Raw genomic sequence first — 15250 nt, 5'->3', positions numbered from 1 at the left:
CGTAAATTTCGATTCCATTCCAAAAAGATTCTTAAATTTTCTGTCAATTTTTTAAAGCATTTTTTTTTCAAATATCTGAAGTATTCATGCGTTGTGAGGTTTGAAATATTTTGATGAGAACATTAATTCCCAAAAAGGTAATTAAAGATAACTTTGGATGGACCAAATTATATAATTGCAATTGTTAATGATCTGTTCGAAATATTTAAGGCTGCCGATCCTAATCTAAAATAGTACAATTTTTAGTTCATACACTCGTGATTAGAAGGCTGTTTTTATTTATGAATTTATACTTCAATTAAAATAATTAAGTATTTTATCGTTACTGAATTAATCAAAAGTCATAATTCATTTAAAAGTGATTTTAGCATGCTTATGCAAAATATAAAAATATACAACAGCTATCCAGTTATTGTGCGACCTTAGTTATTATTCCCATTAATTAATTTTAATTATTTTTTTTACATTTCTGTGTCTAAAACTTTGACTGACTCTCGTTTACAATTCATACGAAATGTTGTTCACACCTGCAATGCCAGTAAACCGTGACACCTAGATTTCACTGAATGAGGATCAAAGGATTAGAATTACATAATGGTAATCTTTTAATTACCTTGAGTTAACCTACGCATTCAACATTCTTTAGGTGTCACAAAACAATACACATTTTATTTCCACCGTACAAGCAAGTGAAAATGTTTGATGGAATGAAGCAAAAAGGTCAGACTACAAACATGTATTTTTAATACATTATTGGTCATGTCAATTTCATATGTTTGTTTAAAGTATTTGTAGAAAAAAAATCATAAAAAATTTCTATTGTATGAATTAATTTTATTATTAAAATTTGTTTTAAAATATCCACACGATCTAATTTTAAAAGTTGCATGGCTATCACTTATTTTTCGTTGGTTAATAGCTACACCAAATGTCGTCGATGCGCTTTAAATCGCGTTATTAGATGGTTAACGAACAAGACTTAAATGAGATATTTTCACTCCCAGCATGCATCAAAGACTTAAACTACGTCACATAAGTCAGGAAGTTTCAAAAAATAAAATTAATAATTCCCAATTTTCTTCTTTATTAGATTTCATATCAAAATAAAACTTGGTGAATATGTTTTTTATGGTATTATGAACATAATAAGATGAAAAGTGAAAAATCGCGAATTATCCCTTTAAGGTCAATTTTGATACTTTTTCCCCATAATTTCAATTGTTTTTGGCATAATTAACCATGGCCTCCATCCACGATCCGAAAAAAATGGAATCTTTTGGTACCAACACATTCTGGATCGTAGGTGGCGGCCAATGTGTTTCTTAAGATTTAGGTCAGAAAATTGCACAAAATCATCATATTTTGACAAACTGTCCAAAATGGGCTTACTTTAGAGAATATTATGTACTTTAATGAGAAGAACTGATGTATCTAGCATTAAGATTTATGAAATAGACCCATTTATGAACCAAATTGGGACCTTTATGGTGTTTTATGATAAAGTTGATATTAAAGGCCATTTTGTGCCATAAGTGAACCTTGTCCTTTGAACTACATACAATTTAGGCCATTTTAACTTGATTGGATGAATCACTGCTGCCATTTATTGTTTCCAGCTTTCCAGCTTTCGCTATACTTACAGAAAGACACTGCTTGCTTTTACAACATTGCTTCATTCTGCCTGATCCACCAAACTTCTTCATATCTTTACAGAAATTACATTCCCCACAATCTGACCGTGTGCATGGTTCACATTTCTTACATCTTGTTCTCCGACGACGCACAACCTCCGACTTTTGTAATTTTCCCTTTGCAGCCTTGGGTGCTTTCTGTCCAGTGGAGGTATACTGCTTTTTTGGTTTGATAACCTGTAGCAGAAAATACAGATAAATTAATACTGTAATCTTATATTTTATTTTAATTAAACATCATTATAACAATATTAATTGTTGCATATAAAGTTAGAAACCCTTACCCTTCTAAGGATACCCTTTTTCATGGGGTTTGGTATTGCAAATTAAACTGTAGTTTTGAGTATTGTTGATATAAAATAAATGGGTTTTTTTTCCTGTCAGGGGTGGTTTTGATTGATTTCATTGGTGAACTGTCATCGGATCTCTATTTTCAAATCAAGTAAGGAATATTTTGAACCTGGAATAGTCACATGGGCATAGTTTTGAATTCTGGAAAATTGATAAGAAATGTAATGATATTTCATTAATAGTTATCCCATGATGACGCGGTGTGTCAGTGTAAGATCACCCCGATGGCCGGAGGCCAGAGAGTGATCTAACACTGACACACCAAGTCCGAATGGGATAACTATTTTACATCCCAGCTGTTTTAGATTAGACGAAAAACCATTTACAAATCATAAAATCTAGTTTAGAACGCCACACAACTATTATATTATAATTTATATATTACTATATGATGTATACCCTTAATGACCCCCGAACACGATGAGTAGATATCAAATAATGTCAACTCGCCCCACTGGCCAATCGGCCCACACTGTATCGCCACTTTATAAAAAAAAAATGCCCAACTCTTGTTTACCGACTCGCCCCAATTTGAAAAAGTGTAAAATCAAATTGAACAATCAGTCTGACAACTCACTTATTAACGAAAAGGGTTGAAACCCCACTGAATACAGGTCTGACAACTCGCCCCATTTATAAAAATATCTTGCTTCCTTTAAGTATGTTAAATTACTAGTAGTTCGTATCCAGTCGTCCTGGTGTAGTGGAACGTGTCGTGGCTTGATATGCTAAAGGTCTTGAGTTCGAGTCCCAGCATGTACACTGGATTTTTTCTACGTGAATTTTGATAGTCTTTTCCGTATAATTAATTATAAGTTTTATAGTGGATTTGGCATTCCCGCCAAAATGTTACAGAACAAAGGAAAGCATGCATAACAAAGACACTCAAACTGATGTGATCTGGTAGGGGTGATCCGGCTCAGATCACCCCTGTTAGAACAAAGGAGCTGGGATGTAATTAAGAAATAACTAACTACGGTAAATTTAGAAATTATTGCATGCATTTATTGTTGAGATTTTGTCATTTTTGACTGAAATGCACGATTTTGTTATTATAAATGTTATAGTCAGGATAACCAAGGACTAGAAGCACTCAGATAACTGATTTCTTGTTGTTAGCTTAAAGTCCAGTGGCAAATATTTCATAAATAGTCAAAATGATCACTTATACAATATTGCAGTGTAAAGTTTTATGACCAAGAACCCTGCAACTATTTATTTAACATAACAGTGTAAATTTATCTACCAATAAGTTTAATAAAAACATCAGAAATAAAACTTTCATGAAATTTTTAGGGGTTTTATATAAATAATTTAAGTAAGATTTTATAAAATTTCACATTTATTTAAAATCCATATTCCTATATGATTGTCTGATGCCAAATAAATGAGGAATATACATGGGACAGATGATCCCCCCCCCCCCTTTTTGGCATATAATGTTAAAGGAATATAACTCAAGAACTGTAAAAGTGACACTATTCAAATTTGTTCTTGATCTGAGTTTTGTTGAAATGAGCATTGTGTATACGTTTCAAAACATTTAGTTGAGGTAAACTTTAGTAAGAGAACCTTAATGAAAAATCAAGCAATTTTTCATTTGTAACATGTGTAAAGGGGCACAACTCAAGAACATTAAAAGTGACACCACAAAACATCAAAATTGATCTATATATTGTGGTAATAAGCATTGTGTATAAGTTTCAAAGCAATTGGTTGAGGCAAACTCAAGTTAGAGAACAGAAACCAATTTTGGGACGCAAGTATGGACGGACATACAGACGGACAAGGGCTACGGCGGGGGCATAAAAATGTTCAAGTAGAATTTTAATTAACCACTTAAGATCTTATGTAATTTCCATCATATATACTCTCACCTTTTTTGATGGTGGCCAATAAGTAATTGCCTCTCCTGTGATTGCAAGCTGTGCATTGTCTTGAAGATGGTCTATTACCAATTGCTGCAACAACACACATTACTAATTAACTTGGATAGTTTAAAAGCTTCAAAAACTTTTAAGTTTAACAAGAAAATGTTCAAAATTTGTTCTCCTCTTTGTCAAAAATAATCAAGATGACAAGCTTTCATTAACTATTTGAAAAAATACAATTTCTTTTCCGAAAAACCTGCAAAATTATCTCCCTTTTGAAAATATAATCTTTATCAAAAGAACAACAGTTAATTTAATGCCTTAAAATTTTATAATGAAGGTACATGTATAACAATAATTAATGAAACAGCAACCTGATAACTTAAAAAGTCACTTGTAAAGAAAATGTATATGTTATATAGTTAATTTTATTTTATTTATATTTAATTCAATATAGTTTAAATCATATATTAAAATAAACACAAAACAAATCAGTCGTCTGTTGGTCAAGTTTTTAACTAGCCAGGACAATATCAGGGTGATGGATTTTCTGGAATTGATGTTACTTAAACTTGCATAAAAAGATCATCTTCAGACACAGAGAAAACTGACATTATCAAATGTAAACTTTGAATTGAAGTTTGTAATTCAAACATTTTTTTACAGTGGGAAAAGAAATTGACATGACAAAATAGGGCTACATGTTATAGAAAATACCTTTATTGCAGGTTTGACTGTATGCAAAAGAAGTGACTTTTATAGTGGGTCTCATTGAGGTCTTAGTGCAACGTGGAATTGCTGATTTTTTGTAAGCGTGACATGTGAAAGTCAAATTATTGTGCCATGAAAACGGGATATGAAGTCTATAGGGACACAGGAAATTACAAAAAATTGAGAATTGCTTACATACATAGTGTAAGCGGGATACGGTAATCTGACAAAACAGTAAGCGGAATCCTGGATCAAACCCAACAATATGAGACCCCCTTTATAGTAGGTTTCACTGTATCTTGATATTCTGTTTTCTTAGTAACTTACCTTTGCCTCTCTGAGTACACCCTCAGGATCAATCAGATCTTTAGGGATACCTTTCTTAGATGGAGGTAAGTCTTCCAACCATTCAATCATTTTTTTCAATCCTTTTATCTCCCACTTGGTTAAATGAACATTCTTACGTTCTCTTTTCGTTCGTCTGAATTCGATTGATCCTGCCGAACTATTTGAATCCTCATTCATTTTCAATTTGCTTGCTTTGGAAGTTATTTCTTTTGATACATTTGAAAAATCAATATCACCATGGTGACCAGCAATATCATCTGGTCTCTCGTATATTTCAGTGTCTGCAGAACTACAACTATCAGATGTAGATTTCCGAGGTGATTGTTTCAACTTTATTGCCGATTTTTCATCATCAGCGGAAGGAGATTTTTTCACACTTTGGTGGTCTATCCTAGTGAGTTCTATTTTGATACTTTTTGAAATATTTGAAGTTCCAATTTCCGGAGAATTTTTTGATTCCATTTGTCCATTTTCTTGTGAACATCTTGACGAGGGTCTAGAATCATCTTGACAATCTGGTTTCTCGTCCTCCTGATTCTCAGATGGAAGTTCAATGCACTGCTTCCCTGTCAGACAGCACAAGTATTGAGCCAAAACATACCATGCTATTTCGGCATAAAATGGATATCGAAATTTATGAGGCACCTGTAAATAGAAATAAATCTGTCATAATCAGAATCACAGGTATGGTTGCCAAACTTGTTTAAGTACATGGTATAAAAGTATCAATTTGATTTGTTACAACAAATTCAGGTGTTCTTATTTTTGGCGTTTGAATCATGTCAGGATATACAAATGACTGTGATTTAAAATGATGAAGGTATTATTTTCCTTATTTAAGGAATGACTGTAATATTTTTTCTGTCTATGCAGAAATAACATAAAAAAATTTGGTGCACACTAAATAACGCGTGTAGCGGGTTATTTAACAGTGTGCACCACATTTTTTATGTTATTTCGAATAGACAGAAAAAATATTACAGTCATTTCTTATAATTTAATTCTAAATTCCATTTTAAACCTTAGAAAACCATGAAAAAACGTTAATTACGTCACGGTCACATGACTAAATTATGTCTATGGGCTCATAACAAAATAACGTCAGCCAATCAGAAGACGCGTTACATCCAAAATTGAATTATATTTAAATAATAAGAAATCAATCCACACATTCAGGTGGGTCGCGGGATTGCCGATTTTTTGTAAGCGTGACTCGTGAAAGTCAAATTATTGTGTCGTGAAAACGGGAAATGAGGTCTAGTGGGACCCGGGAAATGACAAAAATATGAGAATTGCTTATGTACATAGTGTAAGCGGGATATGGGAATCTGACAAAACAGTGAGCGGGATCCGGGATAGGAACTCCCCAATGAGACCCCCATTTAGTGTGTAACCATTATTCACAATAATTGTTGGCTTTACAAGCAGAGCCAAATACAATGAAAGTCCCAACTATGTATTGGCTTCCGAAGCTACACAAAACCCCTTACAAATATAGATTTATTTCGTCTTCAAGCCATTGTTCAACAACTAAATTGTCTATTCTTCTTACCAGCACACTTGGTACAATTAAAAACCTGATAATAAATTGTTCAAATAAGGCCTTCGAAAATAGTGGAATAAATTACTTTTGGAGTGTCAAGAACTCGTTGGAAGTACTTGATAAATTGCATGCTTATATTGGTGATTTTGAATCTGTTCAAAGTTTTGATTTTTCTACCCTGTATACCACATTGCCTCACATTCTCATTAAGAAAAAATTCACACACCTAATTAAATGGGCATTCAAAAAATCAGAATGTGAATATATATGTTCAAACTCTTTTAGGTAATTTTTTAGTAGCAATAAACAAAAAAACTATGTTAATTGGACATGCTTTGATACTATATATGCCCTTGAATTTTTACTAGATAACATTTTTGTTCGCTTTGGGGATTCCGTATATCGTCAGATTATCGGAATTCCAATGGGGACTAACTGTGCACCACTTATTGCGGACCTGTTTTTGTATTGTTATGAGTTACAATTTATGACAAAAATAAGCAAAGACCCATCGAAACAACATCTGATAAACAAATTTAATAATATTTTTAGATATTTGGATGATATTTTGGCTCTCAATAATGACGACTTCAGTATGTATATTAATGAAATTTATCCTGTTGAACTTACTTTAAATAAAGCTAATACTAACAATGACCACTGCCCTTTTCTCGATCTTGATATCTATATCACTAATGGAAAGCTGAATACTAAAATTTATGATAAAAGGGATGATTTTTCATTTCCTATCGTTAATTATCCGTTTTTAGATGGTGACGTTCCCTTGTCACCATCTTACGGTGTTTATATATCTCAACTTGTACGATTCGCTCGTGTATGTAACAATGTTTTAGATTTTAAGAGAGAAATTTATGTATTACTGAAAAATTATTACACCAGGGTTTTCGATATCACAAACTAGTCAAAACATTTACTAAATTTTATCATCGGTATAAAGACATTATTCGTAAATATAGCTCAACATGCAGACTTTTAATACGTTCAGGTATTTCACATCCAATTTTTTATGGTAATATTCTTTATAAAGCACAAAGGTGTCAGTATTCACCTCAGAAACTTACAAAACCTTTGAATAGACTTAAGAAGGGATATAATTACGATACTGTTGTCAAGTCATTAAAGATTGCATATTTTGGCGTTAATATTGAGTCATTGATAAGGTCTTTGCATCGGAACTAAACACATTTATTCTAAAAACAGTTGTTGGCATGACACGGGTTATGTTCTTCTCATATATGTTATGATGGTATGATACTAAACCCCTAACGGGAAGGATTGTGCCTGATGTTCATATGATGAAATCATAATCTTTCAGTCAGTTTAGTTGAAGTCTGGAGCTGGCATGTCAGTTAACTGCTAGTAGTCTGTTGTTATTTATGTATTATTGTCATTTTGTTTATTTTCTTTGGTTACATCTTCTGACATCAGACTCGGATTTCTCTTGAACTGAATTTTAATGTGCGTATTGTTATGCGTTTACTTTACCACATTGGTTAGAGGTATAGGGGAGGGTTGAGATCTCACAAACATGTTTAACCCCGCCGCATTTTTGCGCCTGTCCCAAGTCAGGAGCCTCTGGCCTTTGTTAGTCTTGTATTATTTTAATTTTAGTTTCTTGTGTACAATTTGGAAATTAGTATGGCGTTCATTATCACTGGACTAGTATATATTTGTTTAGGGGCCAGCTGAAGGACGCCTCCAGGTGCGGGAATTTCTCGCTACATTGAACACTTGTTGGTGACCCTCTGCTGTTGTTTTTTATTTGGGCGGGTTGTTGTCTCTTTGACACATTCCCCATTTCCATTCTCAATTTTATTCATCTATCATCCTGACCTGAACATGACAAAATCAGAGGATGCAAGGTGCCTGAATTGATCACTTTTATTTATTTTGCCAAAATAGCCTTAAAATAAGATTTTTATCAGTACATAAATCAAAACACAAAACATATGTAGCAAGTTTGGTTTCACTTTGTTTAGTGATTCTAGAAAAGATCTTTGAAAATAAGTTTGGTTTCACTTTGTTTAGTGATTCTAGAAAAGATCTTTGAAAATAAGTTTGGTTTCACTTTGTTTAGTGATTCTAGAAAAGATCTTTGAAAATAAGTTTGGTTTCACTTTGTTTAGTGATTCTAGAAATGATGCTAAAGTCAAAGTAACAACATTTGGTAAGTACCTTCGAGGAAACGATTTGTTTTCAATTTACTTATCTACTATTGAAAAAAAACCTGCCATTTCCTAGAGAGTTTAAATGTCAAATGTGACCTCAGATGGTGCATACCTGCCAACTGTCACTATTGGTGGAAGGATTTCCCCCCATGGAGATCCCAAATGGAAATTTTAAAAGAGCAATTGTGTCCACAATTTAAACAAAACAATTAATTTTACAATGACTATAGACTTCAAAAAGTATGAAGAAGCCAAAAAACAACTTCAAAATATATTTGAAGGCCCCCTTAAAGGTTTTGTAGGACTATGAGAGCCATCTTGCACGCAAAACCCCCATGGGCATTTTGAAAAGTTTGCAGGTATGATGGTGGCCATTTGTAATTTCAGATAAGGTAATAAGGAATTATAAAGGGAGTTAACTTTTAAGCAATTATTGCAGGATTATCTGAAATGTTTACTGTTATACTAATTAAAAGTATATATATATATCAAACATAAGATCATGTACAATAGTTGATCAATGCTGACTTTTGACTCATAAAAAATCTTGCAGATTCAAACTTTTGATATCAATTTTATTAAACATGTGATACTGTGGATTTAGTTATTTTCGTGCGACCAATTTCGTGGAAAACTTGCAAGTTGGTGGATATTTAATTAAGTGGTTTGCACAAGTTTGCATACAAAAGGGAATGTGTCATTTGATGAACATTTAATTTTGTGATTCACTTATACCCACAAAATCCACTAAAAATTACTTACATGTGTTCTGTCCTCAATATCAGACACGGTTAACTGGGTCTCCATGTTGTAATTGTGAAGAAAATTACCTCCAAACACTAGAGAGTCTTCAGGTGTATAAACTCCATGAATCCAACCTAAAAACACATAATAAGTATTATAGGTTATATTGATCTCAAGTTTTATATTTATTTCATTCATACCATTATCAATACGTCAGTAAAATATCTATATATTTAAATATAAAATTTTGACAAATGAGGGAGGAAAAAATTAATGTATCTTTCAATCTTAAAAAAAAACAAGATGAAGCATGTGTCTAAAGTTTTTAATATTCACTAAGGTTCAAACATCTTGAAGGGCCCCAACATCTAAATGGTCTAGGTAGTGCATCTCATGGCACAGTGGTTTGTCACCAAAAGACAGACTCCAATCTGTGGTTTGTCACCAAAAGACAGACTGCAATCTGTGTTTTGTCACCAAAAGACAGACTCCAATCTGACTTTTCTATGATAGTCAGTTTGCAATCAACAACCAATCAATAAATCTTACCGCCGGTAGATGATCTTTCTTTGATTACGAATGGTCTTTCTCAACCAACATAAACTGAACTCTTTTCAGCTGTTTTTTTTTTAAAACAGATATCCATTGTGAATTTTTCTGGGAAAGATATCTTGAAACAAACTGTTTGAACTCTTTTTTCCTTTTACAAAATTAATTTTCTTTATTCTATAACACTACTGTCTTACTTGCAATAAATTGTCTACCATTTAAAACCATTAACTGAAATACACATATAGTTTCAGTTTCCATGGTAACTACTTACCTGATGGTATGATGAAAGTGTACCCAGCATGCAATGTAATTCTCTCACATCCCTCAACCTTGTCTGCCAAGAAAATGTCACCTTGTTTCCCTGACAACACCCAAGTTAAGTAGATTTCCATGTTTTTGGGTGTTGGTGGAATTAACCAAAATACCTGAAAACAAAATTATCTTAATCTACTTTGTATATGCTGTTTCTATGCTGTTTCTTTTTTCAATTTTATTTAAGGAAAAACTGTAATATTTTTTCTGTCTCTGAAGAACTAACACAAAAAATGTGGTGCACACTTAATAACCTGTGTAGCTGGTTATTTTAAAGTGTGCACCACATTTTTTTATGTTATTTTGAATATTCCTTATAATTCAATTCAATTTAAGCCAGAGTAAATCATGAAAAAATGTTGATGACGTCACAGTCATATGACAAAATTATGTATATGAGCTGATGGACAAAACACTGTCAGCCAAAATTGTGAAGAAAATCTTAATATAAAAATCAAAGTGCTTTTGATTGCTATTATTTGACAGTTTGAACTGAATTGTATTTAATATTAAAGCAATGGAAATATTTTAGACAAAAAAACAATTCAACTAGAGTTATTTCCCCTTGTCCGTAACACTTAAGATTCATTCATACACCTTATACTGTATAGATCTGCAACTTTTAAAAATACGAAATTTTTAATAACATATTTTATTTATAAAGTATGACTAGATTCAGATTAACATCATTTTATTACACTGATCATGGGCTTTTAAGTAAAAAAAAAATTTTTTTTAAATTTACAATATTATGAATATTATGGTATCTTATGGTATATTACAGCATAAGCTTTGTACCTATTAAAACGTTTAAACCTGCTGCATTTGTTTGCACCTGTCCTAATTCAGTGATCTGATGTTCAGTAGTTGTTGTGTGTTAATGTGATTCATACGCGTTTCTCATTTTTTGTGTAGATTAGACCATTGGTTTCCCTGTTCGAATGGTTTTACACATGTCATTTTTGGGGCCCTTTATAGAATTGCTGTTTAGTGTGAACCAAGGTTATGTTAAAGACCATTCATTGACGATTATCAGACCACAGATGAATTATCACGTTGTGATTGGTAAAACGCCGTCACGTAGTGACCCCCTATGAGACTGTATGGGGTTTGTATTAAAGTTTCATATGGGGTTCATGACGCGTTAATGGCGACGTCATCTATTAATGTTGTGTTTCATTGTTTATTTTTCAACAAAACGCCGCAGAAAAAGTCTAGCGTCCGATAAATTCGTTATACGGTTAACTACTGACCCCCTACGGATCCATAGAGGGTGAATAAAATGCATAGGGGACTCGGCCTCCGGCCTCACCCCCTATGGATTTTACTAACCCTCTATGGATCCGTATGGGGTCAGTAGCTAACCATATAACTTATAATATTGATTTACTTTTTTTTCAAATTGTGATTTGGATTGAGAGTTATCTCATTGGCACACATACCACATCTTCTTAGATCTATACAACTTGCACTTACTTTTTCCCATGTAGTATATGATACCATACAGATGTCCCCCCAAAGTCTACATGGAAATCTGTATAACATCCCTTCACACTCATTAAACAATACCTAAAATCATGATAAAAAATGTTAATATATATAATATAAAATGTTATCACAGAGATATGTCTTGCCTTTTTGTTATTTTTATATTGCAAATATTGAAATTAAAATAGCAATACTTTAACATGTAAGTTTTGTGAATAATCAAAGTTGATAAACCATGACTTATCGTAAGCTGTTTCATTTAACCAACCCTAAACACAAACTTGTTTACTATGTAAAAGTGTCAGTCAATGAACAATGATGAGGGGGTGGGGCTATATAATTTCCATAGAACAATACTTGCAAATGCCAAAAAAAATTGCATACCAAATATTATTGACTTAACATTAGCAGTCCGTCTTAAACTGATCAATGACAAACTTATACATGTATATAAACTAAGCAAAAGATTCAAAGTCAATAGGCCAATTATAAGCGATGGAACTAAGATGTGCTAATGCTTATGCAACTGTATACTAATCAGCATTGGCCTACCACTAATGGTTCCCATTGAACTGACCTAATCACAAACTGATACATGTACTTTAACCTATAATGGTTTACTTTTATAAATTGTGACTTGGATGGAGAGGTGTCTCATTGGCACTCATTCCACATCTTCTTATATCTATGATAAAATATACTTAACTCTTAGGAAAATTCAAAACATAATGTCCCTAATGATAATCAAATGGCAAAATCAAAAGCTCTTGACAACAAGAGTGCACACACTGAAATGTCTCGCTTTTACTAATCATTGATATTATGTTGATAGTCCTCAATATAAAGCTTTATGACAACTGTCACATAAACTTAACATTAACAAAGAAAACTAAACATTGACCAATGAACAATGAAAATGAGGTCAAGGTCAGATGAACCATGCCAGGCAGGCATGTACAGCTAACAATTCTTCCTTACAACAAATATAGTTGACCAATTGCTTAAAAGTTTAAGAAAAAAAAGACTAAAACACAAAAACTTAACTATAACTACTGAACCATGAAAATGAGGTCAAGGTCAGATGACACCTGTCAATTGAACATGTTCACCTTACAGTCCTTCAATACACTGAATATACTAGACCTATTGCTTATAGTATCTGAGATATGGACATGACCACCAAAAATTAACCTTGTTCACTGATCCATGAAATGAGGTCGAGGTCAAGTGTAAACTGTCTGACGGGATGAGAACTATGCAAGGTACCCACATACCAAATATAGTTGTCCTATTACCTATAATAAGAGAGTATTGAACATTACAAAAAATCTTAACTTTTTTTTCAAGTAGTCACTGAACCATGAAAATGAGGTTAAGGACATTGGACATTGGACATGTGACTGACGGAAACTTCATAACATGAGGCATCCATATACAAAGTATGAAGCATCCAGGTCTCCCACCTTCTAAAATATGAAGAAGCTGCTGCCAGATCACTAACCCTATGTCGAGCTTTCTGTGACAAAAATCACAGACTCGACAAAAACAATTGTAACTTTCTTAAGTCGTACATAGTAGGTATCAAAAGAAACAAATGTTGGTCCACATGCTCATTTTTTCAGAAATAGAAAACTTAAATTATTTTTTTTAATGCTAGAAATACCACTTCTCTTTTTGTAGCTAAACATCATTGTTATACATTCTAACAGAGCAGCTAGTCTAACCATTGATCAAAACACTAGATGAATTAACCACAGGCACTTGTCTTAGAATTTTATTTCCCTATATACCGAAACATTTTTCTGAGATGAGTGCCTGTGGAAGTAATGTCATATACTAAAATCTTGATGGTAGAAAAGTTGCCTCAGATTTAAACCTACTTTTGAACTTTTGGGTATTTCATTTTGTCAATTATGTTAGTGGATTCTGTCTGACAATCTTTGTAGTGTCTTGGCCATACTGTATCCACCCAATCCACTTGTCTGACCTACAAAGAAATAATAAATAACTTTAGTTGACCCTTTCATCAAGCAGTATCGTATCATCTAACCAGTACAGTGATGGATCCAGTGGGGTTGTTTCCTAGGATTGCAACCCCCCCTTTTTTGGACGATCACTGCATTTGAATGGGGGCATATAGTTGGAACACCCCCCCCTTTTTTTTTAAATGGCTGGATGTGCCCCTGAAGGAGCTAGACCCTTTACAATGACCATGGATTATTACACATGTTTTTCATATAAAATCAATCCATACACCACATATAGTTTACCTAGTCATGTAACTTTAACCTTAATCACTGATATTTCAAGCAGTCACTGAATCTTGAAAATGAGGCAATGACAATGGACAAATGAAAGACAGAATCTTTGTAAAATACAGAATAGGCATACAAGGTACGAAGCATCCTGGTCTTCTACATTTTGAAATATTCAGCTTTATAAATTTACATATAGTTTATGCTGACTCCAGATATTAATCCCTTTGTTTCGCATACAATGACTTTTGTGGCAGGCAGGGCAAAAATTTTAACTATTGTGTTTTCTATTATTTTGTTTCTATTATTTTCAGGTACATGTTGCTGGTGTGTTTTGTTTATAGATTAGTAAAGACATTAGATTAGACATTAGACTTTGTGTTGAAGCCAAATATAGTCATTTAAGGTGGTACCCAACACTTTCACTAAAATTAATTTGGCTAATTTAATTTTCATAAAATTTCGACAAATAATTTACTTTGACCCTTTTACAAAAATATAAAAAAAATCAAAAAATTTGAACCAAGCATTTTATCAGAAAAACTACACTGGTTATATAGCAGTTTGACAAACACTAATTTTGATCATTGTGAAGCTTTATATTGCCTTCACAACGCAACATGATTCCTAAAACGTTTAGCTGATATTACAGAGTTATCTCCCTGTAGTGTTAGGTACCACCTTAACAAAAAAATTATTTAGTTTTATTATAGTGAGGCTCATTGAGATACCTATTGACAGGATGATTCCTAAACTGAAACAATTGTTATTGTATAGAAAACATTTGTTTCTACATATTGACAAGGTTATAATTATAGCAAAATTACACTATAACATACCCGTAGCCAGGGGGGTTCGGGTGTTTCGGACGACCCCCCCCCCCCTTAAAAACAAATAAGCACTGTTAAAGTCAACGCTTTGTTCGAATTGTGACTGTTAAAGTCGAGTTTGTGAGTCCAAATACCCCCCTTGGAAATTCTTGGCTAGGGGCCTGTATAATACAAATAGCAAATATTTTGTCATCCTACAGATAAGATGAGAAACAAAATATATCAAGATTCTTCAAAAAGAATATTTCTGTATTAAATACTATTGAGAAACATTATTAACATCTGTTTGTATAATAGTCCCAGTTAACATACACCATTTTTCTTTATTAGAAAATTTAAATCCTGTAAATGTCTTAATGACAAAA

At 32.8% G+C, this 15250-nt stretch overlaps 1 protein-coding gene and 1 pseudogene across 1 annotated transcript in view; both read right to left on the bottom strand.

The window, feature by feature from the left end:
- The window catches only part of LOC143076537 (lysine-specific demethylase 2B-like), a 28899-nt gene extending 18480 nt beyond the window's left edge, over nucleotides 1–10419 (bottom strand). Inside the window, exons 1-5 of the mRNA XM_076252362.1 lie at nucleotides 10272–10419; nucleotides 9467–9582; nucleotides 4952–5617; nucleotides 3920–4003; nucleotides 1641–1868 (exon numbers count right to left, since the gene is read on the bottom strand). Coding sequence (XP_076108477.1) covers nucleotides 1641–1868; nucleotides 3920–4003; nucleotides 4952–5617; nucleotides 9467–9582; nucleotides 10272–10392 — 1215 coding nt within the window. The 5' untranslated portion in view covers nucleotides 10393–10419. The remainder of the gene's footprint in view (nucleotides 1–1640; nucleotides 1869–3919; nucleotides 4004–4951; nucleotides 5618–9466; nucleotides 9583–10271) is intronic.
- Nucleotides 1–15250, bottom strand: part of LOC143074171 (lysine-specific demethylase 2B-like) — a 100877-nt pseudogene that overhangs the window by 73022 nt on the left and 12605 nt on the right.

The sequence above is a fragment of the Mytilus galloprovincialis genome, chromosome 5 (genome assembly GCF_965363235.1).
Source record: "Mytilus galloprovincialis chromosome 5, xbMytGall1.hap1.1, whole genome shotgun sequence".
NCBI classification, from domain to species: Eukaryota; Metazoa; Mollusca; class Bivalvia; order Mytilida; family Mytilidae; genus Mytilus; species Mytilus galloprovincialis.
Note: the sequence above shows the minus strand (reverse complement) of the source record. Positions and strands in the feature narration are given on the sequence as shown.